Source organism: Hylobates moloch, unplaced genomic scaffold, assembly GCF_009828535.3.
Source record: "Hylobates moloch isolate HMO894 unplaced genomic scaffold, HMol_V3 SCAFFOLD_10, whole genome shotgun sequence".
Classification (NCBI taxonomy): Eukaryota; Metazoa; Chordata; class Mammalia; order Primates; family Hylobatidae; genus Hylobates; species Hylobates moloch.
The window spans coordinates 85,285,889-85,298,147 of record NW_026652285.1 but is presented as its reverse complement, the minus strand read 5'-3'; the positions used below and the strand labels follow the sequence as shown (position 1 = coordinate 85,298,147).

The following is a 12,259-nucleotide window of genomic DNA, read 5'->3' as shown; positions in this document are numbered from 1 at the left end:
ATAATCTAGATATTGCAGTTAACATACAAAGCACTTAAAACAACTAGGAATAATACCTTAAAGAAAATAGAGGAAAAGTACAAAGGGGATGAAAAGATGGAGAATTTAAAAAATTAGAATCTATAAGAATAATCACATGGCATTCTAGATTTGAAAAATACAGTTTCTGAAATTAAGAACATATTGGATGGGTTTAACAGAGTAAGAATACAGCAGGAGACAGAATTAGTGACTTCAAAGGCAGTTCCATAGAAAATATTCAGACTGAAGCACAGAGAGAAGAAATAATGGGAAGAGACTAGGGCAAAGATTGATGTGGGACATGGTCTAACGTCCATGTAATTGGAATCCAAAGACAGTAGAATTACATCTTTAAAGTGCTGAAAGGAAAACAAAACCCTGCCTATTACAGAATTCTATAGCAACAAAAATATCCTTCAAAAATCAAGACAAAATAAATTTTCAGCCAAACAAAAGTGAGAGAATTCATTATAGTAGATTTGCACTACAAGGAACATTAAAGGACATTCTTTAAGTTGAGGGAAATGAACGTCTATGTCTTTCAAAAGACATGGAGAGGCTGGGTGCAGTGACTCACGCCTGTAATCCCAGCACTTTGGAAGGCCAAGGCTGAGGTCCAGAGTTCGAGACCAGCCTGACCAACATGGAGAAACCCCATCTCTACTAAAAATACAAAAAAATTAGCCAGGCATGATGGCGCATGCCTGTAATCCCAGCTACTTGGGAGGCTGGGGCAGGAGAATTGCTTGAACCTGGGAGGCAGAGGTTGTGGTAAGCCGAGATTATGCCATTGCACTCCAGCCTGGACAAGAGTGAAACTCTGTCTCAAAAAAAAATGACATGGAGAATGTTCATAGAAGTATCATTCATAATAGCCTCTAGCTGGAAACAACTCAAATGTTCATAAACAGGAGAATGAATGAAGAGTTTATGGTATATTCACATAATAGAATACTACATGACAATAAAAGAGAACAAAGTACTGGAACATGAAGTATCAAGGCTTACTCTTACAGATACGGTGAGTGAAAGAAGCAAGACAAAAGAGTATACTCTATATGATCCTATTTATACAAATTTAAGAATAGCAAAATTGTCCGGGTGCGGCAGCTCACACCTGTAATCCCAGCACTTTGGGAGGCCAAGGCGAGCGGATCACCTGAGGTCAGGAGTTCAAGACCAGCCTGGCCAACATGGTGAAACCTGGTCTCTACTAAGGATACAAAATTAGTAGGGTGTGGTGGCATGCACCTGTAGTCTCAGCCACTCGGGAGGCTGAGGCAGGAGAATTGCTTGAACCTGGGAGGCAGAGGTTGCAGTGAGCCAAGATTGCACCACTGCACTCCAGCCTGGGCGACAGAGAGACTCTGTCTCAAAAAGAAAAAAAAAAAAAGCAAAATCAGTGATAGAAGTCAGAATATTGGTTACCTCAGTGTGGGGATTACTGACTAGGAAGGGCATGAGGGAGCTTCCTGTGGTGTCGGAAATGCTCTATTTTTTTAATCTGGTTGATGGTGGGCACATATATGTATAATATACATGTATTTTGTGATTTTCATCAATTTAAAAACAATTTGTATTTTCTTTTACACAACTAGCCACTCTCTCTTAGTCACCCCTTGTATAAATGAAAACACCAACAGAATGAAGACATTGCCAATTCCAGTTAAACAGTAAGGCCAAAATCAGAAGAGATTAACATGGATAGTGCGAAGATAAAATTTAAAGTTGAAGCCTTAAAGGATGAATAGATTTTGAGTCTAATAGCTGTATGAAGCACAACCCTTGATACTTATTGCTGATTTTATATTGCCTTTTAACTTCTGTTCTCTCTTTTTTTTTCTATCTGTCGTTGCTTGTCTACAGTATAGGATTCTTCTTTATATCAGTCAGCAACAGCCAGTTACGGTTGCTAGGATTCATGTGAACTTTGAGCTAACGGTAAGACTTCATCATATTGGAATCATTAGCTCCTTTGGGATAGGTTTACAGGAGAGACTGGTCTGATTGTACCTAGTAGAAATTAGTTCCACTGGTTCAGCTCTGGGTGTCCTTGTGAGTATCTAACAGAACCTTTCAGAAAGGTCTCTTGGCTCCTACTGGGAATGTGGACTAAAGGGTGAATCGTAGAGGGTGAGAGGGAAGAAGAAAGATCTCTGATACTTCTCTTTGGGTCCACCTGAGTCACGACCCTACTCTGTGAGCTTAGGCAGTCATGTTTATATGGTATAATACTGCTTGTGGATGAATTATCTTAACATTTTTCCTTTCTCCAGGTTCGGCCCAATAACTATAGCACCTTTTATGATGACCAGAGACAGAACTGGTCCATCATGTTTGAGTCGGAAAAGGCTGCTGTGGAGTTCAATAAGCAGGTGATAACATCTTACTCTCCCTGTGAAAAGCTATAATACTTGTTTGGATTTCCCTTAATTTTAGGGAAACATATAGAAAACCCATAATCTGCTGTGTTCTGTTAGTGACTAGCATAAAAAACCCACTAAATTTGCCACTTCAGCCTATTGTATGATTTCAGAAAGTAATAGGAATACTTACTGAAACTGCTTGACAATTTAGCCTTTTTCTTTTTTAACAGAGAAAGACTAAATGTAATCTTACTATATTAAAAAATTTTCTACTACATAAATTATCTTAAGGAATAAATAAAACTATCTTTAAAAAATAGTGTTTTCAAAGAATGTTTTAGGCTGGGTGTGGTGGTTCATGCCACGCCTGTAATCCCAGCATTTTTGGAGGCCAAGGCAGGTGGATCACTTGAGCCCAGGAGTTCAAGACCAGCCTGGGCAACATAGTGAAACCCCATCTGTACAAGAAAAGAAAGAGAGAGAAAGAGATAGAGAGAGCAAGAGAGAGAGAGTTAAGTTACTTCATACTCATTGTAGAAAATTTAGAAAAGCATTAAAAAAAAATCACTCATAATCTTACTACTCAAAAGTAACCACTATTAACATATTTCCTTTTTTCTATGCATAATATACATAAGTAGATACAGTCCTTTAATAGTTCTTTATCTTGCTTATTTTATTTAAAAATGTATAACTCATCTTTTATTACCTCATGAAAAACTATTTGGAAACATTTTTGAAGGCTGCATAATATGCATGTTGTCAGTTCAAGCTACCTTAACAAATTACCATAGTCTGGTTAAGCAACAGAAATTTATTTCTCACAGTTCTCGAGGCTGAAAGTCTGAGATCAGGGTGCCAGCACAGTTGGGTTTTAGTGAGACTCTCTTCTGGGTTGCAGACTATCTTCTTCTTGTATCCTCACATAGTAGAAAGAGGGTGAGAGAGTTCTCTGGTATCTCTTGAATAAGGTCCCTAATCCCATTCATGAGGACTCCACCCTCCTGGCTTACTTACCTCCCAAAGGCCCCACCTCCTAATACTGTCATACTGGGGATTAGGATTTCAGTGTAAGTATTCAGAGGGGACACAAACATTCAGCCCATAACATTTGTTTCTTAATTGATGTAATCATTACCTTATGTTGTGCATTTAGATTGTTTTCTGTCTCTGCAATAAATGATACTGTGGTGAGCATTTTTTACAGAAGTCTGTCCTTTTTTCCCCCTTACATATTTCCGTAAGCTTTATTTCAGTAAGTGAGTGATTGGGTCAAAAGGTCCAGATATTTTTAGGTTCTTAATACACTTTGGCACACTGCTTTTCAGAAAGATTGTACTATTTCACATTTATGTCAATTTTCTCATTGTACCTTTGCCAGCATTTAGAATGATCCTTTTTTTCTTTTGATCTTCACTTGGTTAAAAAAAAAAAAAAAAATGCCTCATTGTTTTTATTTGATTACGATAATTAAACTTTTTTTTTTTTTTTTTGAGACAGAGTCTTGCTCTGTCGCCAGGCTGGAGTGCAGTGGCGCCATCTCGGCTCACTGCAACCTCCGCCTCCTGGGTTCAAGCGATTCTCCTGCCCCAGCCTCCCAAGTAGCTGGGACTACAGGCACACACCACCACTCCCAGCTAATTTTTGTATTTTTAGTAGAGACAGGGTTTCACCATGTTGGCCAGGATGGTTTCGATCTCTTCACCTTGTGATCCGCCCACCTCGGCCTCCCAAAGTGCTGAGATTACAGGTGTGAGCCACCATGCCCAGCCTCTGAAACTCTTTAAAAGAAAATGAACAGCAAGTTCCTAATGGATTCTATGTTAAAACACTGATAAAATTGGGTCTCGAATCCACATTTTTCTAAACTCAAAAAGATCTTTCATACTATATTGCTTTTGAGGGCTTAATAATATTAAAACACAAGCCCAAGAATAATTATTCACAAATAGAATAGAATAATTATTCACAAAGATGCTCCTGACTCCTTTGTCTAAGATTTGTGCTAAGATAATATGGCCAAATCTGTAGATGGTATTGATGTGGATTCTGGAAATGCAACATGATTTTGTAAATGCCCTTCTTTCTCCTGCAGTCTGTAGAAGTGCCTTCTGACATTTTTTCGAAGCTCCTCTTTCTTTCCTATGTTCCCAAACACTGAAACAGTAAATCAGTATCATAACCAATAGCTAATGTTTATTAAGTACTTACTATTATTTGCCAGGTACCTTGTCAAGTGCTCTACTTATATTAGCTCATTTAATTTTCATAACCATCCTATGAGATTTGTGAAGCATCATATCCATCTTGGGTACATACAGATTATTTGGCCAGGGTCACAGAGTTAATAAGTGGCAGTGCCTGGATCTGTACCCAGACATTCTGACTACAAAGCCATACTCCTAGGCACTTTGATTCCTGGCAAGATAACTGACTTTCATTCGGTTTACTTCTAAACATGTAATCTGTTTTGTTAGTGGATGAAGCTATTTGAGAAAGAGCAGTAGCAATAAAGGAATGAATACTTATTGAGCTTAAACTACATTTATGCTGCTTTGATATTGTCTTGCAGGTGTGCATTGCTAAGTGCAACAGTACCTCTTCCCTGGATGCAGTGCTCTCCCAGGACCTCATTGTGGCAGACGGCCCTGCTGTAGAAGTTGGAGATTCTCTGGAAGTGGCCTATACTGGCTGGCTCTTTCAGAATCATGTGCTGGGCCAGGTAAGAAAATGCACCCTGCAAGTTCTTTTGTAAACTTATATAGCATGAGGGCTATTCCCAGGGAAGTTACTATTACTGTGAACTGCTGACGTTGTCAAATAGAAATATTTTAGGAGCCCCACTTCAGACACTGCAATTGCTTTGGGGGCATATTATGAAATGTGAATGTGTAAAAGATCCTCAGTGCCACTGTGTCACTTCTACTTAGGGAAAGTGGGAACCAATTTCCCCAGTACTATTATTTTTGCTAGTTGTTCTCCTATACCACTTTTACACTTGAATATATTCTTATGGGATTAAGTCTTAAAACTTCTTTTTAGACCCTTCTTATAGTTTTTCTTATAGTAGACACTGTAAATACATTGAACTTACTGTGTTTTAATATTATTAAGCCCTTAAAAGCAATATATTATATGAGAGAAAGACCTTTAGACTATGAGTTTAGAAAAATCTGAATGCGAGATCCAATTATATACTAATTTGACTTTGATCAAGTCATTTATATTCTTATTTTTTTCCATTTGTGAATGGAGGCTAATGATCTTGCTCTGCTTACTCAGCAGGGTTAGTGTCAGCATCAAAATGAGATAATTTATTTGAAAGTATATTGTGGGTGAAAAATGCTTAAATACACAGTTGTAGTAATGTGTTTTTTTTCTAAACCTGGAAAATCACTGTTTCAGAGATATTCATTATAATACCCTTTAGCTATGATGTGGTCTAATATTTCAGATCCTTTAGAAACTATCTTCCCAGTATATTTGACATTCCCTGTTCCAGAAGTACTGTGCTGGTATGTAGTTAGTTGAATATCATAATGGTTATTATTATTTTTGAAATTGGCTGGCCTAATTTCCTTCGATCAAATTGCAGGTTTTCGACTCCACTGCTAACAAAGATAAGTTGCTTCGCTTGAAATTAGGATCAGGAAAAGTCATCAAGGTAAAGGCTTAACTGTGTTTTTTTTATGGTTTTATCAGTTGCAGTGGGTTTAACTTAGATTAAATTTTGTGGAATTTCTTTTTTTATTTTATTTTTGTTTTTTGAGACGGAGTTTCGCTCTTGTTCAAGCTGGAGTGCAATGGCGCGATCTTGTCTCATTGCAACCTCCACCTCCCGGGTTCAAGTGATTCTCCTGCGTCAGCCTCCCTAGTAGCTGGGATTACAGGCATACACCACCACGACCAGCTAATTTTGTATTTTTAGTGGAGATGGAGTGTCTCCGTGTTGGTCAGGCTGGTCTCAGACTCCCGATGTCAGATGATCCACCCGCCTCAGCCTCCCAAAATGCTGAGATTACAGGCATGAACCACCATGCCCGGCCTGTGGAATTTCTAATCAGGTTATCTTTTTGACATCTGGAAATGCCTGGATGAAGAATACGAGGGGAAAATGTGTTACATTGCATTTGGGAGATTTTTATCTATGAGACACTATATTGAAGATGGTTACAATTGTTTTCTGTAGTCCTGACCTTTTCTTTTCCATTCTATGACTCTGAGAATATTATTTCATCCTTCCTATAGCCTAACAGGGGAAAAGGTGAGACCGTTTCTTCTCGAAACTTATCATAAAGGGTTGAATCTCATCTGTCTGGGTTGCTTTGAATCAGCACTTTCCAATCGCTGTGGGAGGCAACTGTGACAGCAGCGGGAGGAGCACTGGGATTGGAATCTGAGAACTTGGGTTCAAGTTGTGAATTTTTTCTTTATTAACTGTGCAGGTGTTTTATAAAATAAAGAATGTTTTACACATGTGGTATATTATGGCGTCAGGACACAGTAGTGATGATGCATCATGCTGTACTCATTCATCTGTGTGGCAAAAAGGTTCTCTCCATCATTTCATGACCGCTTTTCCCAGAATCCTATGGAGACTTTTTCCCATAGATCATAGCAGTTAAGTCATGATCCCCAAACCTAGACAGATCTAATGTTGAATCTTAGCTTAACAACTTACTAACTGTGTGATCTTGGGCTAGTTACTTAACCTCCACGAGCTTCAGTTATTGAAGTAAAATGGGGATAATCCTGACAACCTTATGAAGTTTTTGGAGGGGCTTAAACAAGATCATGCATGTAAAGCACTTTCCATACTTCCTAGAAAACATTCTTTTTTGGTGGGGGGAAACTGAGTCTTGGTCTGTCGCCCCGGCTGGAGTGCAGTGGCACCATCTCAGTTCTCTGCACCCTCTGTCTCCTGGGTTCGAGCGATTCTCCTGCCTCAGCCGCCTGAGTAGCTGGGACTACAGGTGCACACCACCACGTCTGGCTAATTTTTTGTATTTTTAGTAGAGATGAGGTTTCACCATGTTGGCCAGGCTGGTCTCAAACCCCTGACCTCAGGTGATCCACCCGTCTTGGCCTCTTCAAAGTGCTGAGATTACAGCCGTGAGCCACTGTGCCCAGCCGAAAACATGCTTTTTAATGATAGCTTTTCTTTCTCTCTTACTGCTGTTCTTTTATTCCTCCCATTTTCTCTGATCATCTAAGATAAGTATATTTCATGCAACCCCAGATATGCCTGCTTTTACAAGTAGGTTTAGAGGGTATATTCTAGATATTCTTATACCAACATGGGGCAGTAGTCAGACCCGACCTCTGGAGGCACTGAGTAAGCCTGAAAGTGTGGATAAGTGAAACCTGTTGCTCCTGTACTTCACTTTGTCTTCTGAGGAGCTTCTTGTTTGATGAGCTTTTCCTATCTGATTTTTAAAGGGCTGGGAGGATGGAATGCTGGGCATGAAAAAAGGAGGAAAGCGATTGCTTATTGTCCCTCCAGCCTGTGCTGTTGGCTCAGAAGGGGTAATAGGCTGGACTCAAGCAACGGACTCGATCCTGGTGTTCGAGGTGGAGGTTAGGCGGGTGAGTGAAACTGTCTGTGTTTTGTTTGGTGAGTCCTTTGCCTGTCTCTTTGCTAGTTACATAAAATGAATAAATAAATGAAGATATTTGAAAACCGGGTTCTGAAGGCATGGATTTCTTTGAAAAAGTAGAAATGGAGTAGTCAGAAACAGCAACAGCTTTGAAATCTAAGGACCAAAATATTATGTCCTTCCTGGCTCTCTATTCAGAATCTAGAAGTGGTTGTGACTTTAAGAAAGTCACATCTTCGGCCAGGCGCGGTGGCTAACGCCTGTAATCCCAGCACTTTGGGAGGCCGAGGTGGGCAGATCACGAGGTGAGGAGATCGAGACCATCCTAGCTAACATGGTGAAACCCCATCTCTACTAAAAATACAAAAAATTAGCCAGGCGTGGTGGCATGCGCCTGTAGTCCCAGCTACTTGGGAGGCTGAGGCAGGATAATTGCTTGAACCTGGGAGGTGGAGATTGCAGTGAGCTGAGATCATGCCACTGCACACCAGCCTGGGTGACAGAGCAAGACTCTGTCTCAAAAAAAAAAAAAAGTCACGTCTTCACACTAAGCTTTTTATTTTGTCTGTAAAATAGTGACTCCTGCCCAGTGTATATACTTTTTACTTAGTGATTTTATGGCTACAAACTTACTCTCTTGATATCTTTACATAAGTATGCAAAGATTGTGTGTGTGTATGATTTACTACGACTACCTCTGCCACATAGTAATAGCAAAAAACTGGCAACAACCTAAATGTCCATCATTAAGATACTGGTTAAATTAAGTTTTTTTCATAGACTTTTATGTAGTTCTTAAAGAATATGAAAAATCTATTGTTAAGGAAGCAAGTTGCAGAGCATTGCGGATAGTATGGTCTCATGCGTGTGTGTGTGTGTGTGTGTGTGCGTGTGTGTCTGTGTGTATATGTATATACATATCCATGTACATAGTCATATGTACATATATGTGTATACACACATATGTAACACACACATATATGCTCATATATTCATAGAAAATTCCTGGAAGCTTTAAAAGAAATATTAAAAGTGATTTTTTTTTCTGTAGAATGGAAATGGAGTTCAGAAAGTTTTACTTTTTGTCACTGTACCTTTTGTACCATGTAAAAGATTTAACATGAATATACATATAGTTTCTATGCAGCAAATTGTGCTTAGTCAACTTAATACTACCTGTTCCCTGCCCAAAATGATCCTGTTGGCTTTATACTGTTTGTTAGGTTCAGATGTGGTAGGGTTTGTTACTATAAACTCTAAAATACAATACAAATAGGGAATATTATGGTCATCTTCATTGTGGCTGTTATACCTGTCACATAGAAAGGATGTGCTTCCCTTCTCAGTGACGCTTTCCTAACTGTTCCTAACTGGACACTCTCATCCTGCTGGGTCACTCTAGCCCTCTTTCAATGACATTTGCCGTGCTGCCTTTTTTCTTTTTTACAGCTTTTATATTCTCTGTCAATTTTCCTTTGAGTTTGAAGAAATCATGGCTGGTGATAGATAACACACCAATTTGAGTCTTATCATGACTGGCACATGAAACAAAAAATTTTCTGTTTTACCAATAATCAAAGAATGACAAATTGATATGCATATTAAATTCACAAGGCTGGTAGAGAATCATACCCCATGTGGCAAGAGTGTTCAGAAAGATTTAGACACTACTGTGGTGTATAAACTAGTTCACTCTTTCTGGTGGGAAATTTAATGGTATCTATTAACCCATTTATGCTGGAGGTTGCAAATTTTTTGTGTGTGAAAAATCAGACCTTGGTGATGACCTTGAACAGTAGGATATAAATAACTCCCACAAGCTTAGCGTTCCAATAATGGAACACTCGGCATAAATGGGTTAAAAGCTTTCAAAATGAGCATCCCTTTTATCCAGCAATTTTAACTAATTTATAGTTTGGAAATATTTAACTAAATTTTAATTTATAGTTTGGAAATATTTAAGATTATATACAAAAATACACATACAAAGCTATTCATGGAAGCATTGTTTATGATAGAAATAAGCTGAATGTCTAACAGTGAAGAATTGGTGAAATATACTTTTTAATAGCATAGATATTTATGACTTTAGTTCCTAAAATCCTTTGGAGACTTTTTCCTATAGATGATAGCAGTGAAGGGCTGACCCTTGAAGTTAAATATACTCTTCAGTAGTTAAAAATAATGTTGCAAATTAATATTTAATGATATGGAAATAGGTTAATATGTCAGTGAGTGAGCAAAACAGGTTACAAAACAGCATGGCCCATTTTTGTAAAAGGTATATACAGACACAGATAATATAATGGTAGTTGGATTGCAGGTGATTACTACCTTTGTCTTTTTGGCTGAGCTACATTTTCTGTTTTGCCTACAGTGAACAGGTAATGGCTTGTGTAAGGAAGAATAAGTAAAATGAAAGGAGGGTGAAAGGGGAAGGGTATCTGTAGCCTATTCCACCTGCGATGACTCTTTCCCTAGGTGAAGTTTGCCAGAGATTCTGGCTCTGATGGTCACAGTGTTAGTTCCCGCGATTCTGCAGCTCCGTCTCCCATCCCTGGTGCTGACAACCTCTCTGCTGATCCTGTTTTGTCACCACCCACATCAATACCTTTCAAATCAGGGTAAGATACTGCAGTTGTATCAAGCTCTTTTATGGCTCATAAAAATGATTCTTAGAGGGGTTCAGAAATAGAGATATAGTTAAAATAAAATAATTTTAAATAACTGGAAAAAATGGGATCAGGGAAATGGGGAAGATACTTGCATCAGATTTTTCTGACAAAGGTTTAATATTCATAGGCTACAAAAGCACTAACTCAGAAGAATACTTACAAAGTTCTGGAAGAAAACTAAGCAAAGGGCATAAATACAAAATTATATACTCATGGAAAAAATGTAAATATAAGCATTTAGATGGAAAGTTGTTCATCTTTACTAGCATTCAAAGATTATGCAAACTAAAGAAGATTTAAAATTCTGTTTTACAGTCATTAGATTGGCACACGTTTAAAAAAAAGTTTGCTTATCCAATATAATTTGGACTTGTGATTCTGGATTTTGTTTTCAATCTTGGAATATGGTCTGTTTGCTTTCAGGGAGCCAGCTCTTCGTACCAAATCTAACTCCCTCAGTGAACAACTTGCAATAAATACAGTAAGTATAAGAGTCTTGGCCAGGTATGGTGGTTCACACCTGTAATTCTAACACTTTGCAAAGCTGAGGCAGGAGGATCACTACAGTGCAGGAGTTCAAGACCAGCCTAGGCAACATAGTGAGACCTCGTCTCTCCTTTAAAAAAAAAAAGAGTTTTTCTCCCTCACTCCTAGTGTGCTGAGGTTTTATGTGCTTAGGATATGGTAGGTTAGAGAAAAAAAAGTTAAGAGGCTAAAAAGTTTCTAGGCTAAATCAATGGTTACTTTGTTCATTTTCCCTTACTTGGGAGTCAGTGTAAGTTAGCCTCAGCTTCTGCATAGGGATTCAAATCTTGATTCTTATAAGCACGTGGCCTTGAGAAAATTATCTAACTTCTGTGATTCTCAGCTTCTTCATTAGTTAAAAGGAACTCATAGTCCCTTTTTATAGTTTTTGTGAGGATTAGAGATAATTTATAAAGTGCTGAGTTCAGAGCCTTTGTTCATTGTGTCTTTAATAAGTGGTCACTGTGATTATTATTAGGAGACTGGTGTTCAACTGAGGGAGGAGCCTCTCTCAGTTAAAGTGCACTTCAATTTTAGAAATATTATTTATTCAGAGGATTGTGTTAGTGGTTAATCCTAGACACTGTCTTCTACGCGCTTTCTGTGACCTTGAACAATTTAGCTTCTCTAAGCTTCATGTTTATTTCCTCATCTGTAAAATGGAGATATTGCCTATCTCAAAGAGATTTTTATGACTTGTAAATAAAATAATGCCTATGGAGTTTTTAGTATTGTGTCTGGCATATTGTAAGCGCTCAGTAAACATTAGCTCTTGTTAATTATCGTAAGTATTGCTAACATTACATATCTTTATAATTTCATTCTCACAGAGGAGCTCTGTACTAATTCACCAGCTGATTGAGCAGGTCACTGAGCCTCTGTGTTTCCCCAATTGTAAGATGAGAGTGCCAGCATGCTGTTTTAGTAAAATCTGGATTTGAATGCCTTTAAGAAGGATGCATATGGTAGTTTGCTGCTGGCCTGCCTGGTCTGTGAAGGCTTCTGAGTTTGCTGCCTGTAGACCAGACAGCGGCTGAGGCACTTCAAATTCTAAAGCCCTGTGGCCTTCACCTCC

The 12,259-nt window shown here is 38.5% G+C and overlaps 1 protein-coding gene across 5 annotated transcripts in view; it reads left to right on the top strand.

Moving 5' to 3' along the window:
- FKBP15 (FKBP prolyl isomerase family member 15) overlaps positions 1-12,259 on the top strand; it is a 60,676-nt gene that overhangs the window by 17,893 nt on the left and 30,524 nt on the right. For 4 of the 5 annotated variants that reach the window (XM_058445067.1, XM_058445066.1, XM_058445069.1 and 1 more), the window contains 7 exons: positions 1,888-1,962; positions 2,298-2,396; positions 4,960-5,109; positions 5,983-6,051; positions 7,827-7,973; positions 10,466-10,608; positions 11,083-11,140. In XM_058445067.1, the coding sequence (XP_058301050.1) occupies positions 1,888-1,962; positions 2,298-2,396; positions 4,960-5,109; positions 5,983-6,051; positions 7,827-7,973; positions 10,466-10,608; positions 11,083-11,140 (741 nt within the window). The remainder of the gene's footprint in view (positions 1-1,887; positions 1,963-2,297; positions 2,397-4,959; positions 5,110-5,982; positions 6,052-7,826; positions 7,974-10,465; positions 10,609-11,082; positions 11,141-12,259) is intronic. The other variant, XM_058445068.1, reaches the window with a different exon arrangement.